Below are 22,255 nucleotides of genomic sequence, written 5' to 3' on the forward strand. Positions count from 1 at the left end.
CAAAAAAAAAAAAAAATGCAAGGCAGTCATGACAATTATGTATATTCTTAATTAAAATAAAATGTAGTTTTCTGTCCTAAAAAACTTTAAAAGTACAAATCAAGGCCTCAGTTTAAAATCAGAGTAAGTAATGGAGGCGTTTGAAGACTTCTGCACTTCTGGAACGAGACGTTTTCTTTTCAGCGTTGACACATCATCTGAGGATGTTTTAACTCGGCGCTCTGAGGATTTCCCACGTCGGCGTGAATGTGTGCAAAAGAAACATGCACGTGTACATACCAGATCCCATGTCGATGAAGGGGTAATTGACGAGCACTAGTTTGTTGAAGTTGAACTTGTAGGTGAATCTCTTCCCCTTGGTCTTGTGAAGGATCCTCTTGTTGTAGTAGTATCTGGAGAGTGAAAGACAATGAATTAAACATGGACTTTACTCCATAGTGAGTCAAATATTTTTCAAATAAAATTTTTCCAAAAAAAAAATAAAAATGTAATATTGAAAAACTTTTAAAACATCACATGCTTCTAAAAAACACAAAAATGGTGGAATTTAACCCAAGAAAAGATGTTTGTTTATTGTTAGTTCTAATGATGAAAACATTGAAGTTCAGACCCATAAGATGATACTCTAACATGTAATGTGCACATTTCTGGAGTCATTGTTGCCCAGTAGCGGCTTGCAGCTGAGAAACCGTACTTCACAACTAATAGTTTCAGCCCAGGACGTCACCTGACAGCTGCATTTTGAATGCCAGCAACTGGGTATCCACAGCGTTTTGATAATGCACCATGTGTATTTAGAAAAAAATCAAGAGGTCATTATGGGAGGAAGGGGAAAAAAAAGAAAAACAGAGCAACAGATAAAATATCAAACTGACTTTTAGTGGCCAGAGAGCGCTCAGAAAAGAGAGGATGCGAATTGGATGCTGAATCACCTGTTATTGAAAAGACACTGCATATTTGCTAAAGTTAATGAGTCACTTTAATAAACTGCAATCTGATCAGAGACAAAAATGAAAGATTAATGGGTCTGAACAATTCTTACTTAATTGGAAATTTAAAACGTTGCAATTAAGTACAATTAAATTTGTTAAACTAATCCAAGTTTCACTCAACTGTCCAACTTCTGAAGTGTCCAGATGAGGTGAATAAAGACGGTTTTACTCAGTGAAGTTGCTCCAAATACTCTTAAAGTTCAGATCTCAGATGATGTGTTGACATTAAATAAATCCTACAAAGAATATTGGATCCATTTATCCATAATACGACTCAGAGATGACTACAGACAGACTCAGTGTTCACGTGTATAAACGTGCACGGCAGTGTGCGTGTGCATATCAAGGTGCCGAGAAACATAAAGAAAAACAATGTGCTGTGGTGTAAATAAGATAAATAATGTGAAGCATAAATTGTTCGGGAGGAAATGTAACCTTCAGGATTCAGTGTTTTGGCTACAAGCTGCATCTTGTAGTTGGTAAGCGAAGCCGTTCATATCTCAACGTTACGTCCTTGTTAGACTATACAGCAGATCACGGTAATCCCTTGTCTCATTAATATAATTCAGAATTAACACTGAATGAATGCTGGAATTTAAAAGATTAAATCAAAATATTTGTCAGGAAAATGGCCCTTAGTCTATCAGGGCTGATGTTTGATGTGGAGGCGATCATCTGGATTGACTAAATCTTTGTTTTTCTGTGTAAAACAAGATGTAAAGAACAACTTTAAGGTAAAAAGATCATAAACACAGACAACAGGACTGATTGCCATTAAAGACCGGACCACAATCCCAAATATCAGACATGTTTGGGCCAAATCAAGGCCACTTTTGGCATTATGGCTCAGTTACAGCACTGGCAAATGCTGTATGGGACAGAAGTGGACCAGATGTCAGCTGCCAGCCAAACCTGGATTATGGCAAATCTCCTGTGGGTCACATGTGGTCCAAGTATCACCTGTTGGCCTGGTTGTGTTTTATGTCAAGTATTTTGTGGGCCAAAAGAAGCCTTAATAAGGGAAGCCTTTCTGGACATTTGGCAGTTTCCTTGTGGGCTAAGAGATGGCAATGGGACTGAGCCACGCCAAAATTTGGTCCAACAAAATGAACAGTACGGCCATAATTAGGCCAAACATCTATTGCAATCTGGGATCTCAAAAGGTCCAATCTAGAGCCGATTGTTTAAGTCACATTTTGAAGTGATCCAGGACACAGTTATTAACATTTTTTCCACAAAAACTGGAATATCTATAAAAAAGGGAGCTGTAGTGTGACACAAACCTACATCACTGTAAGAGAAGCGTAAAATTTAAACTAGTTTCTCACAACATAAAGGCAAAAATCAGATTCACAATATCAGCTTGAGTCTTGACAAGAGGGTCATTGAGATTTAGTCTTTTCCAGGCAGCTCCATTAGTAAGAGTATTAGTCATCATCAGTACAGAGTGTTGTCAAGAGGTGAATAGGGAGCTGCTGACAGCTCATCTAAAAGACTACAAAATAGCTCCCTGTGACTCACCAACAGCCACATTCATATTTCCAGAAGAACAGCTTAATCAGTGTGTCTCATTCAGCTGCGACTGGCCACTTTATTGTGAGAAATGTCATATCTAACACATGGAGGGCAGACAAGCTCAGTATGCTTTCAAGAAAGTGTTTTGTTGATCGAGCTGGCCTCCGGCAGATGGGAGGGGCGAAATGGGAAATTAAATTAAGCTACTCTGCCCGTGTAGGTGCAACTTTCCCCACAATCAATTTTACTTTCTCTCATCCATTCAGCCAGAAAGGTCAAGAATTTATTTATAGTGACTGGAGTTGAACATTTTACTATTGGTAATATTTATAAGAAAGATTGATTTAAACTCTGTCAGATTAGCAGTGACGGTTATAAGAAAAACAATCACATATATATGAGTCATAATGATGGAGCCTAAGCCTAAGCTCCAGTGTGAACATGGTATTAGTCAGAGGAGTTTGGTACAATAGACACCAGGTGTGACTTAACCAGCTCTTCCAGCCCCTCCATGACTCAGTGAATGAAGGGTCTCTTCAGACAGAGGCGACTGCCGGTACACCCACACGGTCGGATGTGGATCCACAGCAGGCTCAAAGGCCCCTACAGACGTCACGGGCGGAAATTAGATGCAAGTGACGTCAATGAACCTGCGATATCAGAGCGCATGAAGTGGTGCAATCGTCTTAAATAAGGTATCAGACATGTAAAGCAGAAGCTCTGTAATCACTGGAGGCTGGTTCTCAGTATGTGGAGTGTGATAGATGATATATCACAGCATTTCTCTAATGCAGTTTAACTGCGTTTGATGGCATTTCTTCCGTCCATGAGTGGATGTTCCACTGATGGAGAGAATAATTAATGGCCCTGATGTGAATTTTACATAAATAAATCTCAATATTTTAATGCGCAGTGCTTTCACAGACACCAGGTCTTTGGTGGTTTGGATTGTGAAGCTATTGCTTTTCAATCCAATGCATACTTTCTTGTCATAAGCAATACCTCTGCAAAAGGAAAAGTGTCCTTTTTAAAAGGATAATCTCCACCACCAGGTCTTGGTCGGTACAGTTCAGGCAATTTTTTTTATGTTTCCACGAGCAAAAACTGGGAAAGATACCAGAATATCCAACCAGGACCTGTTGGTGTCTCAACGGCTTCATTTCCCTGAAATGGGATAGGCTGCAAATATGGCCTGAAAACAGAAACCTGTAACCTTATCAATGAGGTGGACTATCAGCCTGTTAGCAATAGACACCTTCGCTTCGTAATAGCATGAAGCCATCACAGCACGACGCCCTTCCTTAAAGCAGAACCAAAACACGACTCGAAAACAAATCAGAATGGCGATCATCCAACAGCTTGCGTTCTTTCTCAGAAGTCCACAGAACGGTGTGTTGTGAGGTCATTTTAAATGGAGATTTAAGAAGCAAAAATAGAAATCTGATCCATTATCACTTAGTTTTTATGCCAAGTCGCACAAGAAGTGTCATCTTTATTTCAACCAATCAACAAATTCCAGTGTGCCAAGCTCCACTGATTCAGGTCGGAATATGACCCCAGCGCAAGGTTAACTAAACAGTAGGATGGACGGATGTTAACCTTCATCACACTGCATAAAAAATTACGTTTTTTCCTTAGAAAACTGCAATCTTTTTCCCAAACAGGAAAAAAATCATGCCTACCTGTTATAAAAGCATGTTTATCGTTGTATTAAAGAATGAAAACATGTTCATAGTGTCTTTTTCATTGTCTTTTGCATATATTTTTTTGGAGAAAAAAAAAACCCCACACAAACAAAAATTTACAGTTTTTTTTTTTTAAAAACATTTTACTGGTGAAGATCAGGGCTGCATTCTACCTTAAAATTCAAAGTGAGCAACACAACTCGATCGTCCTGCTCGGTCCTCCTTTGCATCTTTTACTTGGTCTGCATACCGATTAGTCTTGCGGACGAACAGAACGATGATCGCTTCGCTGAAGAATAGCTCAAACAGTTCCCCTTCAGACACATCATTGTCTTCTAAATGTGGCCCTGCAAGTTCACGAACAGTGTACTGTATTACTGTATTTCGCTGCATTCATGCAGCGGCAGCCTGTCGAGCGCTTGCAAAAATCGGGTGCATGAATGCGCCAGCAGTGTGTTGAAGGTTAAGGTTCCTGTTCCAGTTTTTGTATGAAAATGCAAAAAAAGCCCCGGCACATCCCAACCGGAGTCACCCCATCCAGTGGAAACTGGGCGAATATGAAGGATTCAACTCTAAAAAGTTGAGTTTGACATGTTACAATCTGTTGACCAATTTAATGAGTCAGTAAATCAACCAAAACTTTATGTATACAGCTCTTTTCTTACACATAAATGCAGTGCTAAGTGCTTCACAAAATAAATATAAAAGAATGTATTAACAAGAGCAATTCGATTCAATTCCGTTTTTTTGGGTTCCGATTTGATTTAAATTGCGATTCTCACAATTCCTCAGTATTACTGATTTTTGTAGACTAAAAACAACAAAAAAAAAGTAAAAACTTTTTTTGCTCGACTTCAATTAGGAAGAAACAACAAAGTAGCCAGACCACCATTCTACTGCTGTAATACCCAAGAAGACAAGTAAAAAGATCCATAAAAAAATTTTTTTTTTATCATGGAATATTTTTTATTTAAAAATAATTGATTTCTTTTAACAAACAAATCTATTTTAAAATTGTGAAGCAAAAACTCCTAATATTTGATTTTTGATTAAATTTTTCCACCCCTAGTACTAACAGTGTTTTTCTTGTTCAAAGCCACATGCAAAGAAGAAAGAACAGGCGGGTGTACACCATTCCACTCCAACCTCCGACTTTTAGCTCAACATTTCCAGTAATTGATTGTTTGGTCCAGGTCCTTCCATATGAAGCAAAGTATCTCCAGACAACAGAACGACTGATTTCCTGACACACCTGCAGAGCCAGCAGATAATGCACTTCATGTCGTTCATTGTTTGCAGCAGACTCTCAGCATGTTCTGCATATTCTAACATCCAGAGCAAAAGTCATTTCCACAGTTACCTTGTTAGCTGTCAGATACACGCAACGCAGAAAACTCAAGGCTGATGCAGGTCTATTTCCGGCAGTGGGCCGGCTTCATAAAAGGAATGCGGTTTATGTGTTTGCTGTGTCACAGTGGCACGTTTGTATTCAAACCAACAACCTTTCTGTTGCATCTACTGCCCGCACAATGATTTTTTTAAACAAATCATGCCCCTGGTGTTGGCCTTACAACATTTTTCTAAAATCCATTGCGGATTCAAATAGAAAAATCATCCCATAACTGTGTATCTAATGTCTGTTACAGGGTCTATGTGCCAAAACTAAGGTAAAAAGAGTATTTCTGGTGGTATCGGGTCAAAATGATGGCTGAAGGTCGACTTGTTGGATGCCTACCATAACTCCTAGATCTGAACTTAAGCGCTATCGCTGCTCGAGACGTAACCGAGACATACGTTGCTTATAGCTGCTGTTGATACTCTAATATGTTCAAACAGGAAGCAAAATAAACACCATCACATTTCTAACATGCCACAGTCCCGGTGTGAAGCCAGCTAAAGACAGAAACAGAGCCTTGTGCCTGTCTTCTGTGCCCTTTACATGTGGAACTTGGTCTGTTTCTGGGTTCCCTCCAGATGTCAGAACATAGAAAACAAGAGAAGTTTCACCGGAAACTGCTGGGTGCAGTGATGAACACTTGATGTACGACCAGTGAAAGGCACCAAGAAGAAGAAACTACAAGCTACCTAATGGTGACATACACCACTATCTACTGGTGCGTTCTTGTGTGCCTTTGTGAGAATAATCATTATCATGAGCTGCTCCAACCGTCACCATGTTTGTTATTGTCTGAAACTGACGCTGAAACTCTGAAGTGACCTCTGAACTCTGCACTGCCCTCTGGTAAAACTGTTTTCTAGTCATTTACCTCCTGACCAAAGCTTTTTGGTTGCAAAGACAAGTAAACAACAATGCACCTTCAGTCCCAGATTTACTAAAATTTACAACAAATTAAAGACTTTAAGTTCAAAATATTTTATAAGAAAATGCTTTAAACATGTTCAATGGCTAGATGTGTTAAGATTAAATGTTAATCTGTTGTTTTTCCCTCCAAACATTTGCAGAATAGCGACGGGTTCGCAGATGTCACCATCGACTCATCCAACAAAAACAACAAGTTGTCAATTTTCACTCAGGTCTGTGGATTCATTCAGCTGGAATGAAGACCAGTTTCCTGTTTTTCCCACAACAACCATGTTTACATGGACACGAGTAATTGGATTAAAAGCCTAATCAGAATATCATTATTTATTTATTTATTTTTTTTATAAAAGTGAACATTAAAATGAGAACTGAATATACATTTTGGCTTGTAATAATGGTTTGGCTGATTTAAGTATTAAATAATTAAGATTTTCATGCAACTTTTTTTCTCCTTGTGGATTTTTTTCCCCACAATTTTTTGTTTCACAATTTTAAAATTGATTTTTAAAATAAAAAAAAAAGGAATAAACGAAAACAAACTATTATAAAATATTGAGTCATTTCTGTTGTTTTTATTGATCTTTTTACTTGTCTTCTTGGGCATTATAGCAGCTGAATGATGGTATGGATACTTTGTTGTTTTTCCCAAATTGATATCAAGAAAAAATGACTTTTTTTTGTTTTGTTTTGTTTTGTCTCCAATAAAATCAGCAATATTGAGGAATCATGGGTATTGCAATTTAAATCGAATCGGCACCCAAAAAAATTGGAATCGAATCGGGACAAAAGCATATCGTCACAGCCCTAGAAATCAGTCCCTTTTGTTACTTAAGAGTAATGATTATGAATTGAAAATCTGTTTGATAAGAGAATCAATTCTGAATCAAATCGTCGCCCCAAAAATCGGAATCAAATTGAAGCTTGAAGTGTTGTTGACCTAGTATTTATAAAGCACCTTTCATACACGAAGCAGCGCAAAGGGCTTTCACTCAAACATAATTGCAAACTAGAACCTCTAGGTGCTCATTTAGGAGCTGAAAGTTTCTACTTGTCTGAAGGAACCGAGTTCAGAGAGCTGAAGCTTTGAAAAGAACTGAACTTCCCATCACTACATTTTGTGAAGGTCCTTAAATTACTTTAAGCTATTGAAGTAAAAATACAATAAAATATCCAAAGGTTTTACCTAAAGTGCTGCAGAGGATAATATGAAGACTTCACAGAGGAAGAAGATAACTGAACAAATACAGGCACTTTGATTAATGCCATTTTTTCTTAAAATTTTACATCTAAAACAATAATGCACTGGGTTAAACAGACTTAAAGAGTAAGACAAACAGTAAATTTCCTTAAATCTACAAAGCCCCACAGATATATCAGCAATATTTGGCTCTTCAGTTGCGCAGAGTGAGGCCGTGTGCAGGGTTTGAGCATAAGTGTGATCGGTTTCAGAGCTGTGAACGCAGTAAAAGCTGGAAGAATATAATGTTCACAGGCATGAGAGACGGATGGTCCTTTGAACAAGTCTGGGAAATGACTAAGCACATGCATGTGAAATGCACACACACATTCAAACAGTATTGAGTCAATATGGGACAGTCGGTCTCACATACTTGGCTCAGGCTCACTCAACGCCTCCTGCTCTCTGGGGATCATTTTAACTTCCTTCAAAACAACTAACAAGTATTTTAACTGTTCAAACTTAAACTTCATGCATTCAAAATGCACAATAATCTGCAGAAATACACACGTATCTGCATGAATAAACACACGTGCACTAACGCAAACTCACTTCAAAGTTGCAGAAAAGCTTCAATCATAGATGAAGAGAACGTTCTTCAAACAATGTCAGAATTAATTAACAACTTGTTCATATAAAAGCTTCAGAAACCACAGAAAAGCCGTTCGCAGAGGAGTTTTGTTCCATGTTTTGATGTAGACTACTCGCTGAGATCAGAGAGAAAGTCAGGGATACTGCTCAGAAATTGGTAAAACCTTTGCGGGCTTTATTTCTTCTCCAGGTTATAAACCATCACGTGCAGACGTTCAATTTGGAAGTTTCATGTTTGTTTGATGACTTTTAAATCATGAATAACCACCTGACTTAGATCAACTCGTTGTAAACTTACTGCATCTGGTTGAGAAACAGTTTTTGGCTTTTAAATAAAAAAAATAAATAAATAAAAATCTAATGCATTAAATTAGTCCAAAGTTTATGGTAAACCTCAATAGGAACGGTGTGGATGGGTTTAAAGCATCAGATGTCTGTTAGATATAATCCAGCTTCATTTAAAGTCACACAAGTGTCATCCAATGCTTACTATCTGAGTAAAAGTTGCAGTCAGGCCAGTAGACGTTCGCATCTGATCCTTTCCTGGTTTACCATCAGATATTATTGTCTATTAATGAATAGTTTGGACAAAAACACTTAAAAAGTTTAAAATACTAAAACATTGTAGACTTTTAATTAAAAAATAAACTAGACTTTACAATAATTAAACCTATTCAGTATTTTTTTCACTTTTTACTCTTCCATGACATTATTCCTCTCCACTGAAGCATCTATGACAATTCTATGTAACAGGCCGATTATGGGAATTAAAAAATGACGTCAGATAGCGACTTTTAGGACAGCCAATAGCAATGTGATCCATAGTGCATTCAAGCTACTGTCAATTACAAATCTAACACAGTTTGGTTTTTAACTGTGGAAAATGGATTGTGTTCATGAAACTCAGCTTGTGGAACCGGTTGAAGCAGAGCTGGTGTGTCCTGAGTAAAGTGCTTTTAAAAGCTTTTCTAAAAGAATTAGCTAAAGAATTAGCTGTTGACAGCTCAGCTCTGAGTGGCGTTTGTGGTTCACCCACTTGTCAGGAAAAGTTTTGATTCTCCAGACTAAGAGAGGCAAGTTTCCACTGAGTGGTACAGTAGGTAGTTATCGCTGGCCTGGTCGGGCGAGCTTTTACAGCGAGCTGAAGACTAGCTTTGTAGCGGAGCCGCTGAGTAGCTCCAGGTCAGTGCGACGTTGATTAACAACTAACAAAAACCATTAAAGACAGGCAAATATTCTTATTTTCTTGTCAATGCTGTTGCTGAACAATGAGATGTTTATCGCTCTCGCTCCCTTCCGTCATAAGAAATGATGTTTTTCTGTTCCTCAGTCATTGCACTGTATTGTGTGACACCAGTAGCTCAACCCTGAATGCATTGTTTTCCAATAGACATAAAACTGAAGGCAGCCGAGAAATGGAACGGTTTGCTTTGGTGGTATGTACCCCTCTTATTATGGAAACCCTAAACACCATACCACACTACTCCAAACGGTACCGCTTACTGGAAATGGGCCATTCAAGATACTTCATGCAAACCCTTCAATTTACACAAACAAAAATGGAGGAAATAAAGCGTATCCAACAGAAAAATTTCAGAAAATGTCTTCTTAACTGAGTGTTTGAGGACTTTTTGTAAGCAAACTAGGTTTGCACATTTAATAAGAAAAAATCAACAGGTGTCTCATCCACGAAGCCTCCTCAGCTCGGATTTTTACTTATAATTATTACAGAACTGATATGTAAATAAAAAATCCATATAAAAAAACGCAGTCATACGATGTTCAGAATTTACTGGATAAAAATTCTAATAGCAATCAGGTCATGTTGGAGAAAAATAAGTTCAAGGAACAGACAAGACAGATGGGCTGGAGGAGGGCTGACAGAGCAAGGTGGTAAGTGTGTGTGAGAGTGTGTGTGAGTGTTTGTGTGGTGACGAGGCAGTGTAACTAATCATCACCATGGCAGACTTTAACCCCCACCAACCTACAGACAGGAGGCGACGCTGCTGAGATGTGTGTATGTGTAGTTGTATAAACGTCCATGAGAACAGACCGACAGCTAAAATAAAACTCTGAAGCATCCCACATATGCTCTGCAGTGGGTGAAATAGAAAAACATTTATTTTTCTTATGCAACAGTTACTATATAAGTCATTTTTAATCCTCAGTTATTAATAAGTCTTATCAATGCAAAATATTTGCAGTAAATGTTCCAAATTGTAATGATTTAACGGAAGAAAAGGAACAAAACTGTGAAGCATCTTCCTGGATTTTACTAGCAGCATCATTTGTCTCGCAATATTAACTCCTTGACACGGCCTGTTTTTCTGCTCCCTGCCAATTACAAGTATATATTTACAACTACAAGGACAGTATGTACAGTGTTGTCTGAACAGTAAGTTGGGACGTGAGATTACTACAAAAGAAAACCAGATTACTTTGAGAGAAAACCAGAAGACGGCAGCTCAGTTCATCTAGAAACGAGTAATGACAAACTGTGGGCAAGTAGAAGCTAAAAAAGGTGAAACTGAGGTGTTACCAGGTAAATATCTCAGGAAGCCATCAGCAGATGATGATGATGATGATGATGGAGACCTTTAGCAATGATCAGGGTCAGGAGAATCCAGGGAAAGACCTCATGAAACGCCATGAGGATCCAGAAAGATGTGAACACCAAAACAGTTTATGATAGGAAGAAAGAATACTTCACTATGAAACCTCCTTCATCTCCATGGAAACTAGCAGGACCTTCATCTCCATGGAAACGAGCAGGACCTATATCTCATCAGGTTTTCAGTGTAGTGAGTCCCCGGGACCCACAAGGGAAGATCTGAGTGGGAAAATTCAATGTGTCCGGAGTTTACAGAATATTATCTCTTATATTTTTCTATTTGGCATGAAAATGTCAGTAAATGAACCTTTGTTGAATCTGCAGTTGGAATAAAATTGTTCTGGTGTTGTGCCTTGCTGGATTAGTGCCTTGCTTATTTACAAACAGGCAGACACACTCCAGATCAGAGCATCTGTCTTTGGGTGGTTTGTGGCGCGCTATTGTCTTTACAGTTGTCTCGTGTTTTAAAGCTTGTGGTTGAATTTGCAAACAAGTTGTTTTGGTAAATGTTGGGCCACACAGAGAGCAGCACATGAAATACACCGCATTACGCCATGCAATATCCTAACGTTGCAGACGGGCTCAATATCTTCATTTTAATGCAACATCCCTCGTCCACAGCTAATAAAAAAAAATTTAAAAAAAACAGGGTTGAGGTGACACAAGAAAATAAACCCGTGACTCCACAGGGGCAAAAAAACACAAAACAAAACATGATGAAACAAACCTGCAATCTGAATCGCTACCATTTCTACATATTAAACTGACAACAACCTACAGAAAGTCATCACTGTATCAGACTTTTGCTTGTTTTAAACCTTTTTCCAGCAGTTTTTAAAGAAATTTGTATTGCAGAATAGAAAGAGATTCATTGGTGGAATGTATCAAAGGACCTTGTTATTGTACCTAAATATATCATTATGCATCTGTGCTTTAGCCCTGTAAAGCCTAACATTTTATATTTAATAACTTTCTGAGACATTTTCATTTACTTTATGGTCAAAACTTGACTCAAAATCCTGATTTGATACTTGTCAGCTGTATGAATACAAGGAAGCAGAATACTACACTGTAATTATTTTGGCATATCACATGATAATTAAAGCTTTTGTTAACTTTAAGTGTCTAATAAAGACTTAACATTAAAAATAGGACTTTTTTAAAGCATTTGCTAATGGGCACTCAGTAAGTCCCTTTCTTCTACAGTGGATAAATGTACTCTACATTTCTACAATGTGTTCTCTTACACGTTTTAGTCTCATTAATGGTTTTATTATTAGTTTTAATTATTATGCCGCTCCTCAGATCACTGCAAACAATCCATCCAAGTGAACAGGCTAACTGTTATTTCTTATAATGACCGCTGCTTTATGCTTCTGATTCAGTCATTTTCTGAAAAGCTGAAGTGAAGCTCAGTCGTATACGTGGTGCCATCACGTGGAGTTTCTCCCAGAAAATACAAACATGGACAAAGAGGTAGAGCTGAGATGGGGGCTGTGAACGTGGGGGTGGATGATTGACATCTATCAAACTCTGACCTGTTTGTAGCTAAGAGCTAACCGAGCTAACCTGAGCTAACAAAGATAAGCCGGCTAAAGAAAAGTCACGGTGTTAGCCAGCTAAAATCCCCGATTGTGCCTTCTTGCAGCAGAATATCGGGCACCTGTCAATCAAAAGGCCTCATCCCCAATTATGCTGGATTTTGTGATTAAATCACGGCTAAAAGGATGAATTAAACTTGACTTATTAATCTAAAAAAGCTTTTTTAACCAAGATGTAAACATGTTTATTTTCATTCACATGGGAGTCTAACAGGATTTTGAGCAAAGTTTTTGCCATTAAGTGAAGCAAATGGTTTAGAAACTATAAGTTATAAGTATTTTACAGGGTTGTAGAGCTCGATGTAACCACTGCATTCGCCAGAATTTACTTTTACTAGGTATATTTAAAAGTAAGTACCTCCACTACTGAAGAGATTAGGCAACATCCATCGATGTAACTAATGTGTTTTATATAAATGTTCAGATTTACGGCTTAACAAGAGTTCAGTTTCTGAAAGAAAACAGATTTATTGTTTTCATATGCAAATGAAAGGAAAGGTCTTGTTCTTCAGCACTTGTCCCAAACTCTAAGTCTCACCTTAGTGCTCGGCTGAGTTTGTCGTAGTTCATCTGCGGTTTGCACTTCCTGGCTCCCCACAAGCGGGCCACCTCGTCTGGGTCCTTGATGACGAACTCTCCGTAGTCGCCCTGCCAGGCTATGACGTCGTGGTACTCCTCTTTCCTCAGCAGCTCCAGGATGAAATGCCACAGCTGGATCTGCCTGGAGCCGGGGCTGGACTCGGGCTTGTAGGCCCACTCTGGGAAGGCAAACCCTGCAGCAAACAGATCATTAAATCAGATGTTTTCTGTTTAAAAAGTACTCTTTGTTTTGATTGACTTTTTCAGGTAAAGTCATTAACCTTCATCACTCTGAAGATGTCGATTGCAGACTTTACTGCTGCAGATATTCGGCTACTATGGTCAATAACACAACAGCTAAACACGGTTTCATTTTCAAGAACAACCACGAGTATGTCATGGTGATATGTGTTGGGTTCTCAGAATATTTCACCCTTTGTTCTGTCTGTGATTGCAGAGCCTCCCCACAAGCTGCTGAAGACCACATTGGTGGAATCTGTTCCCACAGACAGCAGCCATATGAAAAACACCCCTGCTATCTGCATCAAAGCTGGAAAATCAGCACTGTTTTAACAGATTATCAGGCCTTGGAATATGTGCAGACAAAATATAAGATATGGTTTTATGACTACTATCAGCACACACGCCAAAAAGCACACACACTATTATGGAAACGTTAAAAGTATAGGCTTTGTGCTGTAAAGCAGTGGGTGGCAGTAAAAGACTCAACACCATTTCAGCAGAAGGCCAGGCTGTAAGGCTGAATAGCAGAGGCATAGTGACACACACACACACACACACACACACACCTTATTGGGACCAGATGTGCCTTGGCAATCAGGCTGAGAAAGCAGAGGGTGGGAAACATATGGGCACAATATAACAATGCTGAAATTCATGTGTGTGTGTGTGTTTATGCAAGTGCTGTAAAGAAACAGACTAGCCTAAATACCAAGAATACAAATGGTTTCCCACACTCTAAAGTCAGCGATATCTATACGGCAGTGACAGTGAACTGTTAGCAATGATATGCTGAAGGCCGAAGTGTAACGTTGGAGTCATGTGGTCATCTGATCTCAGCTCAATTACGCTGCATGACCCAACCATGATGCAGCAGAAAAGTTGCTGCATCATAACGCATCTGAAAATGTGACCTGATGCAGCCAATGCACTGGCTAAACTTAGAAATATATATTTTTTATTCATTATTCCAGGGCTAATCAAACCGTTCCCACAAGGGCTGCAGCCTCACAGGTTTTCTATGTGTCCCTGCTACAACGTACCTGACTCAAATTCAATAAAGTTCTGCACAATAAGTCATTAGTTAGAGTCAGGTGTGTTGTTGCAGAGATAGGTTGAAAAGCTGCAGGACTGCATGGGACCGAGTTGAATAGTCCTGCTTTGTCAGCATTTGATAAGTGAGCACTTTGGGGTCGCAGCAGAAACGGCGACAATAACCCTGAGTAACAACTAAAAAACATACAGAAATAATACAAACCTTTTTTTATAAACATATAACTTTCATATTTTCCCGTTTAAAGAAGACAAATAGAATACATCTGGGAATACGTCACTACAATACATTAGTGACGTATGTTATTTGTTTTGCAATATTTTGTTTTCTATAAATAGAAAAACAGCAAATAAGATCATTTGTTTCTCAAAAATGAACAAAAGCTGCTTTTAATTCAGTAAAAAGCACCACCGACATCGTGTTAGTGGATATATTCATCCGCTAGCGTGATGGTTTCCAAAAAAAAGATGATTTCTGAGCATGATGGTGCGAGTGTTTACAACCCGCTTTGAAACCTACACGTGTTTTCTCTTACACTTTATTAGCAGGTGTAAACTGAAACAAAGTGAGTCATGGAAAAACTTGGTAACACCAACATCCACTGTCGAATGTGCAAAGTGCAGCTTTCTGTCTGCAAACTGCAACAAATGCAGTCCAGGAAGTTGTGGTAAAGATAACTGTGGTATCAGGTCACATTAAATAATACATTTCTGGCTAAAGGTGAAGTCTCACCACAGAAATGATTCTGTCATTGATTACAAGAAAAGGTCAAGAGCAACTCAACAACAGGAAGAGATTTTCACTGCAGGAGAAACTAAACCTCTCGCGGCCTTGAGCAACATGTGGCCAAATGATGGAGAGCAAGTTAAGTTTTTAATTATAGTTATAACATCCCTTCTTCAGTTTATCCTTCCAAATGAACCCAGAAAGCCAATTCAGAGGTAATCAAGACTAAAATGCCGATTCTGCACCATCAGCAAACACACTAACACATGAAATGTCAGCAGGTGCAGAGATGTTTGGAGAACGGAAAGGTTGCTGCATGTCTGGTAAATACTGCAGGGTCTGCTTCATTTGCATGAAAAGACGGAAGCTAAGAAAACAGCTGTGACATGTCGTTTCTCACAACAACCAGGCCGTAAAGAGGCTTAAAGGGAAGTGGTGCACCCGTTGCTACTCCGAGGCTTCATGCATCTATAGGTCATCATCGTTTTGTAAGTTAATTTAATAAGAGATGGATGTTTTCAGGAGAGGAAGGAGAAAAAGGTTCTGCTGCCAGGAAAGTGGGTTTTCAGCAACAGTTTCTGAAGGTCTTTTTTCACTTCTTTTTGTCCAATCTTAGTATCTGTCTATTTTAAGAAGAATTATTTGCATTTATAAATCATCCAAGGACAAAAAAAAAAAGCACCAGATTCAAGCGAATAAGTAAGTTTGTTTCTACTCGGACAAATAACCAGACATTTGTTACCATGTCTTTAGTTGTATCTGTGAATATCAGCACAGGTAACAACGCCTGGTGGCAGAAACAGGAACTATTCCAGAACCAGAACCTGAAAGATGCATCTGGACCTTCAGATGATCCATCTACTGCTCGCCGAAGCCTCATCAGAAATGGTCTCCATGGAAACATGTCTGTCAGAAGCTACTCTTGAGGAAGGGAAGCAGGAAGACAAAGCTGATGTTTGTCACATGACACAAGAACTTGGGATGCACATTTACAGATACCAGCATCGGCATCGCCTCAATACCAAGTGTGTGTACTCGTACTCGTATTAATAAAAGTGTACCGATACCACACTAGTCAAGCCAGCGCAGATGTGTTTGATGACATGCTTTGGACGTGTTTTAAAAGAAATAAATGCATTGGATGTTAAAATGTGACATTTTTTGTTCCACTAAAAGTGAGATCTTTGTTTCAAAACCACACATTTATAGTTATATTGAGGTAAAATGTGTCAAATCAGAATGAAACTTGTTGAACTAGTTAGATCTGTAATATTATATCTGTATTGGTGAGGTAACTTCAAAAAGGATGTGTCACTTATTACAACCTAATGAAATCTCACACAGTTATAACAGCGGTAATAACCACAGTCACAAATGTTCACATAAACACATCTGGTATCTGCAGATCTTCAAGTTTCAGATATCTGTATCGGATTGGAACTCCTAAAAAGTGCATCAGTGCATCCCTAACAAGAACTGGACTGAAAATCAGTGGCAACAGGTCTGATGGAGGGATGGATCCTCCCGGACAAACCCGGACATCAATGTTAGTGAGACAGGAAACTGAACAAAAGGAGGAAACTTGTAAAAACAGAACTCTGGAAAACTACTTACAGAAATAAGAGGAAGTAAATATTCCCTTTGAGGTCATTATAACCTTACACCTGTGGTGCCCAAGTTCAAGCCTCGATATTTACCATCCTGCAACCTAGATGCAACCGTCGTCCAACACACCTGAACAAAACGAATGGCCGCTGCAGAGCTGGATGTCATGCAGAAGAGGAAATTCAGCTACTTGATTTTAGTCTTTCCTTTTACCCGCATGCAGATGTGGAGCACGCCTAACTTTTAAAAACAAGTGCTTGTTATTTCTTAAAGTGGCAACTTACACACAAATACACACAAAAGCTGAGAAAAACATCTTAAATCCTGAAAAACAGACTCGTTCCTGATGACTAATAAACCACATGCTGCTCTCTGATCTCATATGGTGCTTCGTTAAAAAGCCAGGAAGAAAAAAAAACAAAACAAAAACGTATTAGAAAATTATAATTTCCCTTTTGGGACTAATAATGTATTTCACATTTAATTGTAAAAGACATGATGGCTGTGACAGTTGCGAACAGGCCTTAGAAAGCAGCTTGCTAATTGGGTATAAACATATGATTCACACTGCACACAAAAAGCTCTTGTCACTGGGGAAAGGTTAGCTGTTGTGTCACACACATGTAACACACTTCCCTGCATGCAACAAGCACAGGCACACTGACACATGCAACACAGCAGGAGTGTATGAAATCAAAGTGGGCGAGCTAATATCACTCACATGCACAAAGTGCAAAGATGCACAACACAGATTAGTGGGGAGAGGTAAGTGGGTTCATGCGTGGGTGCACGGAGCACACAGACAGAACACTGGAATAGTAACCATGCCCACTGTGTGCGTGTGTGTTTTGCAGATGTCCCTGCTGACTCATAGCTTGTTCGTTTGTCGTTCAGCTTTCTCCGATTCCGCCTTTCTCCCCCTCAACACCACTGCCATTTCTTTCTTTTCCCTTTCATACTGTCCCTCCCTCCTCGGCCTCGGTGTGTGTCTTAGGACACACACCGTCTCCTAGCAACAAAAGCTTTTAGCTCTAAAAATAAATGGCAGAGTCACGACAAACGAGACAAAATATGATTCAATTACAGAAACTTGCCAAAAAGAGTTTAGAGTTTGGGCATAGATCCAGACAGAACCGATGTGATCAGAATGTTTAGCTGGCAAAGACCTCTCGATGCCAGGCAAACTTTGCCATCACAAACATCAAGTTTCCTCACTTATTACTGAATAACTTCATCTATATCAATAAAATAGTAAAATAAAGTAAATATACTTTATCGCAAAGTGATTAAAAATGTAAATGATAATAGCAAATTATAAATAATATACAATAGAACAGGGACACTCGATCCTGGTCCTTCAGGGCCGGTGTCCCGCAGGAATTCCAAGTGTCCCTGCTGCAACACACCTGATTCTAATGAGTGTGTATTTAGCAGGTGTGTGCAGAGCTTGTCTGAGTCAGGTGTGTTCCAGCAGGGAGACATGAAAAACCTGGAGCACACCGGTCCTCGAGGACCAGCACTGAGGATCCCTGAAGTAGAATAAACAATATGTGATGCTAGAAATTAAACTGAACATTAGAAATGATTAATATATCATATAATATGCAATTGTAAAGGTACGGAAGCCTCATTTGCACGGTAATACTTTGACTTTTTATGCTGGATACATTTCCTGACACATTTATCTGGGTTTGGGACCGGCCTGCAGAGAACACAAGTGTCTGCAGTGTAGGGGAGCAGGACTCGAACTGCCAACCTTAAAACCACAGGACCACCGGCTCTACCACCTGAACCACTGTCACCTTAATAGAAATACTAAGAGATAAATTATATCATACATATATAACTGAGAAAATAATGTTTACACTACCCTTTTTTTTAAACTTTTTGGAGTCAATTTCCAATTAAGTTAATATAAAGTTTTCTTATATATTTTTCTCTTTAAGAAAACAATAATAAAATAAAAAATAAATAAATGAAAAAAATTACATAAAAACAATAATTGAATAATTAGATAAAAAGTTAAAACAGAAATAAAATAAAATAAAATGTTTAAACATAATAAATACGTTGCTCTGGGCTAAAAGCATTGCAGAAGCAGTATTTCCTGTTCTCTTTGATTCAGGATGCTTTTGTACTTCTGACTGAGAGACAGCTTGGTCATGGTGCGAGTGACACCACAGATCTGCAGCATTCCTACATCCGTCCAGCAGAAAGTCCACATGCAGGAACATCTGTTACTGCAGCTGCTGTAATCTGAGTAAAAAAATTGATATCATACGAACTTTGAGGTAAAACGGACATTTCGGCATGTTTACCGGGTATTTTGTCAGTCACAGAAGCACCATTAATTAGTGGTGAAATAAACTTCTTATCTTGCTTCAGAAAGAGGTGAAGAACATAAGATTTAAAGGTACTGTATGTGACTAATAGGGCTTTTTATGAGCAAAAATACATATTTTACCAAATTTTAATCGGAATTACAGCCAAATGAAAGTGTTCTTTTAGCTTAGAAAGAGTTATTTATAAATGCATAAGTGGCGGCGCACACAACAGAGGGCTGTCATGTAGCATCGCCATCTCTGAATACGGTAGCTGAAAAGGGACAACCCTGTTAGCCTTAACGCGTTTTAGCTGTTAATCCCCGAATGGTGTGGAGGGGCATTTGCCATGGGACAACATCCTGCTTCATTTATGCTTTCACCTGAGCTTGCTGCCTCTGTATAACTCAAATTTAAAATTCAGGGAGGGCAGCATGTGTTTACACTCAAGTCGACAAGCAAAGCTAAATGTTTCCACAGATAATGACTCACTTTGTGAAAGATACAATGACAGCGACACTATTTCAGTTGTAACACGACTCTGGTGTTTCAAAGCCACCATGTTGGGTTTCACTTTCAGTTTCAGTGCAACACAAAGTGATTCATATAAACTTTTAATAACTAGCACATATGTCAAGTATAACAAGATTTAAAGAATAATAATCACCACTGAAAGTGTCACAAGTCAAGATGAAGCAGTAAAAAAAGACCCTTGAGCCAACTTTACTGCTTTCTTACTTCTTATTTTTGGTATTTTGCATGTACAGAAAAACTATTGGAAATACTTTAAAATTCCAAGATGTATTCTATTCTATTCCATTCTACAGTCATTTAGCAGATGCTTTTATCAAAAGCGACTTATATAATAAGTAGAAACTGAAAGCATACTGCTGCTACCTTGAAATACCCATTTAGCTGATATGCTGCTGGTTTGCAGAGATACGAAACTGGAACTAAGATCTCGGGAGTAGCTGAGAAAAGGAAATACAAATACTATATACTAAAGCTATATAAAAGTATAAATAGAAATAGAATAGAACAGACATTCGAGAAAATTTAAAGCCAAATGTGTGATAATTATGTGTTTAAATGAAAAAGGACAACAAGCACACTGATCTGGAGGAGTCAGTCCAGATCCATAGATGACACCCTGATGATCTATGGAGGAAATGCGCAAGGTTGTTACTTTATAATGAAGTTGATGGTTATGAAATGAACTGAAATGAAAAACACTTTATTAATCTCCAATGGGAAATTCAATATATAATAACAAATAAATCACAAATGAATTGGTTTCACTTTTGGCTGAGAGTGACTGACACTGCAAAAAACATCACTTACATTGTATTCTGACATAAATAACTTCAGTCTAAAGTTCGGGATGGTTTCATCACAGAACCCTGCACAGATAGAAGTCTACCTTCAGAGCCGCAAACAAGCAGAAAGACAAAAGCCTTTGTACTTTCTGGCGAACTGGGCTGCAGACAGGAAGAATTCCTAACAGTCAGGCAGAGGTGAAACAAACCATTTCAGGCCTCACTGGAGTCTATATATAGCCAAGTGCAGGGCAGAAAAACTAATTTGCCATTAGCCTGCAGTCCCTAGCCACCTGCATTCCACTTTCCAAGAGAAACAGAAGTGAGAAGCAGCAATCAGAGGGTGAACAGTTATAGCTCTGCTTTACTAGGAGACTCTGACGTCACTAGTTGGAACAGTGCTCATAATAACTGATAGCCATCATTGTGGTATTGTCCACAGGGCCTGCAGCCACCGTGACCAAACACAGCCGCCTCCACTACGCCTCTTTTCTCTCCCCAAAAAGTTTCTTAAACGTGCCATGCCATCTATCCATCTATCTCCCATTTATTTTCCCCTCCCTTCCTCCTATTCTTTACAGGAGCTATGTTTGGGCACTGGAAAGGTCGGCCTATGTCTGTCTGCAGGGTAATGATTCGGGGGCATGGGGAGCGGCACGCAGAGGTAACGGACCAGGAGGGGAGGGCTGCCTTCTGAAATCTGGATGGGGTTATCGGGGATGGGATCAGGACAACACAGAAAGGCAGGAAATAAATGGGTACAAAGCAGGAAACTGGGAATCTCAGTTGGGAGTAAAAAGCATTGGCATGTACAGAAAGTTGTTTCTGAGAAAAACACAAATAAAGAAACATCTAACTGCAAACTCTGAAGATTTATAGTTATTATTTTAATGTAGATAGCTTATTATTTACTATCAACATAGTTCTGCCCATAGACTGCATATAAAGAGATGGATGGAGCCTCTAAGACGTCACCTGCAGGTTTCTGAAGAGATGAATTGAAGGTTGGTGGGCGGTTTTCCACAGTCAGCATCTTGGAACAGTCACATAAGTTGTCACTCTGGTAAAATACTAAAATGGGCAAACTGGTGGAGCTGAAAGGGGGGTTGTGAGCCCAGGGGTGGATTGTTGACACCCATTAAACTTTAAGCTGCCTGTAGCAAAGAGCTAACATAGGTAACGGAGCTAAGCAGGCTAAAGCTAAGGTGGGTTATTAGTCGGTTAAAAACCGTGGCCATGCTATCCTCTGCCTGTTTGCCTAGTTGTATTAATACCTGTTAATTAGAGTTAACATCTAAATTGATGTTATAAAAAAAAAGAAAAAAAAAAACTTCACAAAAATAAACTGGAAAATGTTTTTGTAGCAAACTGTTAACATGTTTATTCCTGCTTTTAACATGGGAGTCTATGGGGATGGACTTCCCTTTGGAACCCTTGTGGATGAAGGGGGGAACTGCAGTTTTTTGGCATTTCCACAGAGGCTTCATTTTTCATCGCCGGGGGTTGCTGCTTGGTTCAGACCATAAACTTTATATAAAAGGGCGGGGCCTCCGTGACGTCACTCATAGGTTTCTGAAGAGCTAACATCGAAATCTTTGCAGTGTCAAATGTCTCCCGGAAAATACAAAAATGGACAAAGAGGTGTAGCTGAGAGGCGGGCTGAGAACGTGAAGGTGGATGATTGACATCAAGCGAACTCCGAGCTGCCTGTAGCTAACAGCTAACCATGCTAACAGGAGGTAAGTGGGGTAAAGCTATGTCACGTGGTTAACCGGCTAAAAACTGTGGTTGTTTTAAATTCCTCCATCTTGAAGCGGGAGATCGGGTACTTGTCAATCAAAAGGACACGGCAATGGCGA

General features: G+C 39.0%; 1 protein-coding gene across 1 annotated transcript in view; it reads right to left on the reverse strand.

Annotated features, from left to right (window-relative positions):
* The window catches only part of erf (Ets2 repressor factor), a 59,268-nt gene that overhangs the window by 13,432 nt on the left and 23,581 nt on the right, over positions 1 to 22,255 (reverse strand). Inside the window, exons 2-3 of the mRNA XM_079258498.1 lie at positions 13,094 to 13,328; positions 280 to 392 (exon numbers count right to left, since the gene is read on the reverse strand). Of these exons, the coding sequence (XP_079114624.1) occupies positions 280 to 392; positions 13,094 to 13,328 (348 nt within the window). The remainder of the gene's footprint in view (positions 1 to 279; positions 393 to 13,093; positions 13,329 to 22,255) is intronic.

This window comes from Telmatherina bonti, assembly GCF_933228915.1.
Source record: "Telmatherina bonti genome assembly, chromosome: 19".
In the NCBI taxonomy this organism is placed as follows: Eukaryota; Metazoa; Chordata; class Actinopteri; order Atheriniformes; family Telmatherinidae; genus Telmatherina; species Telmatherina bonti.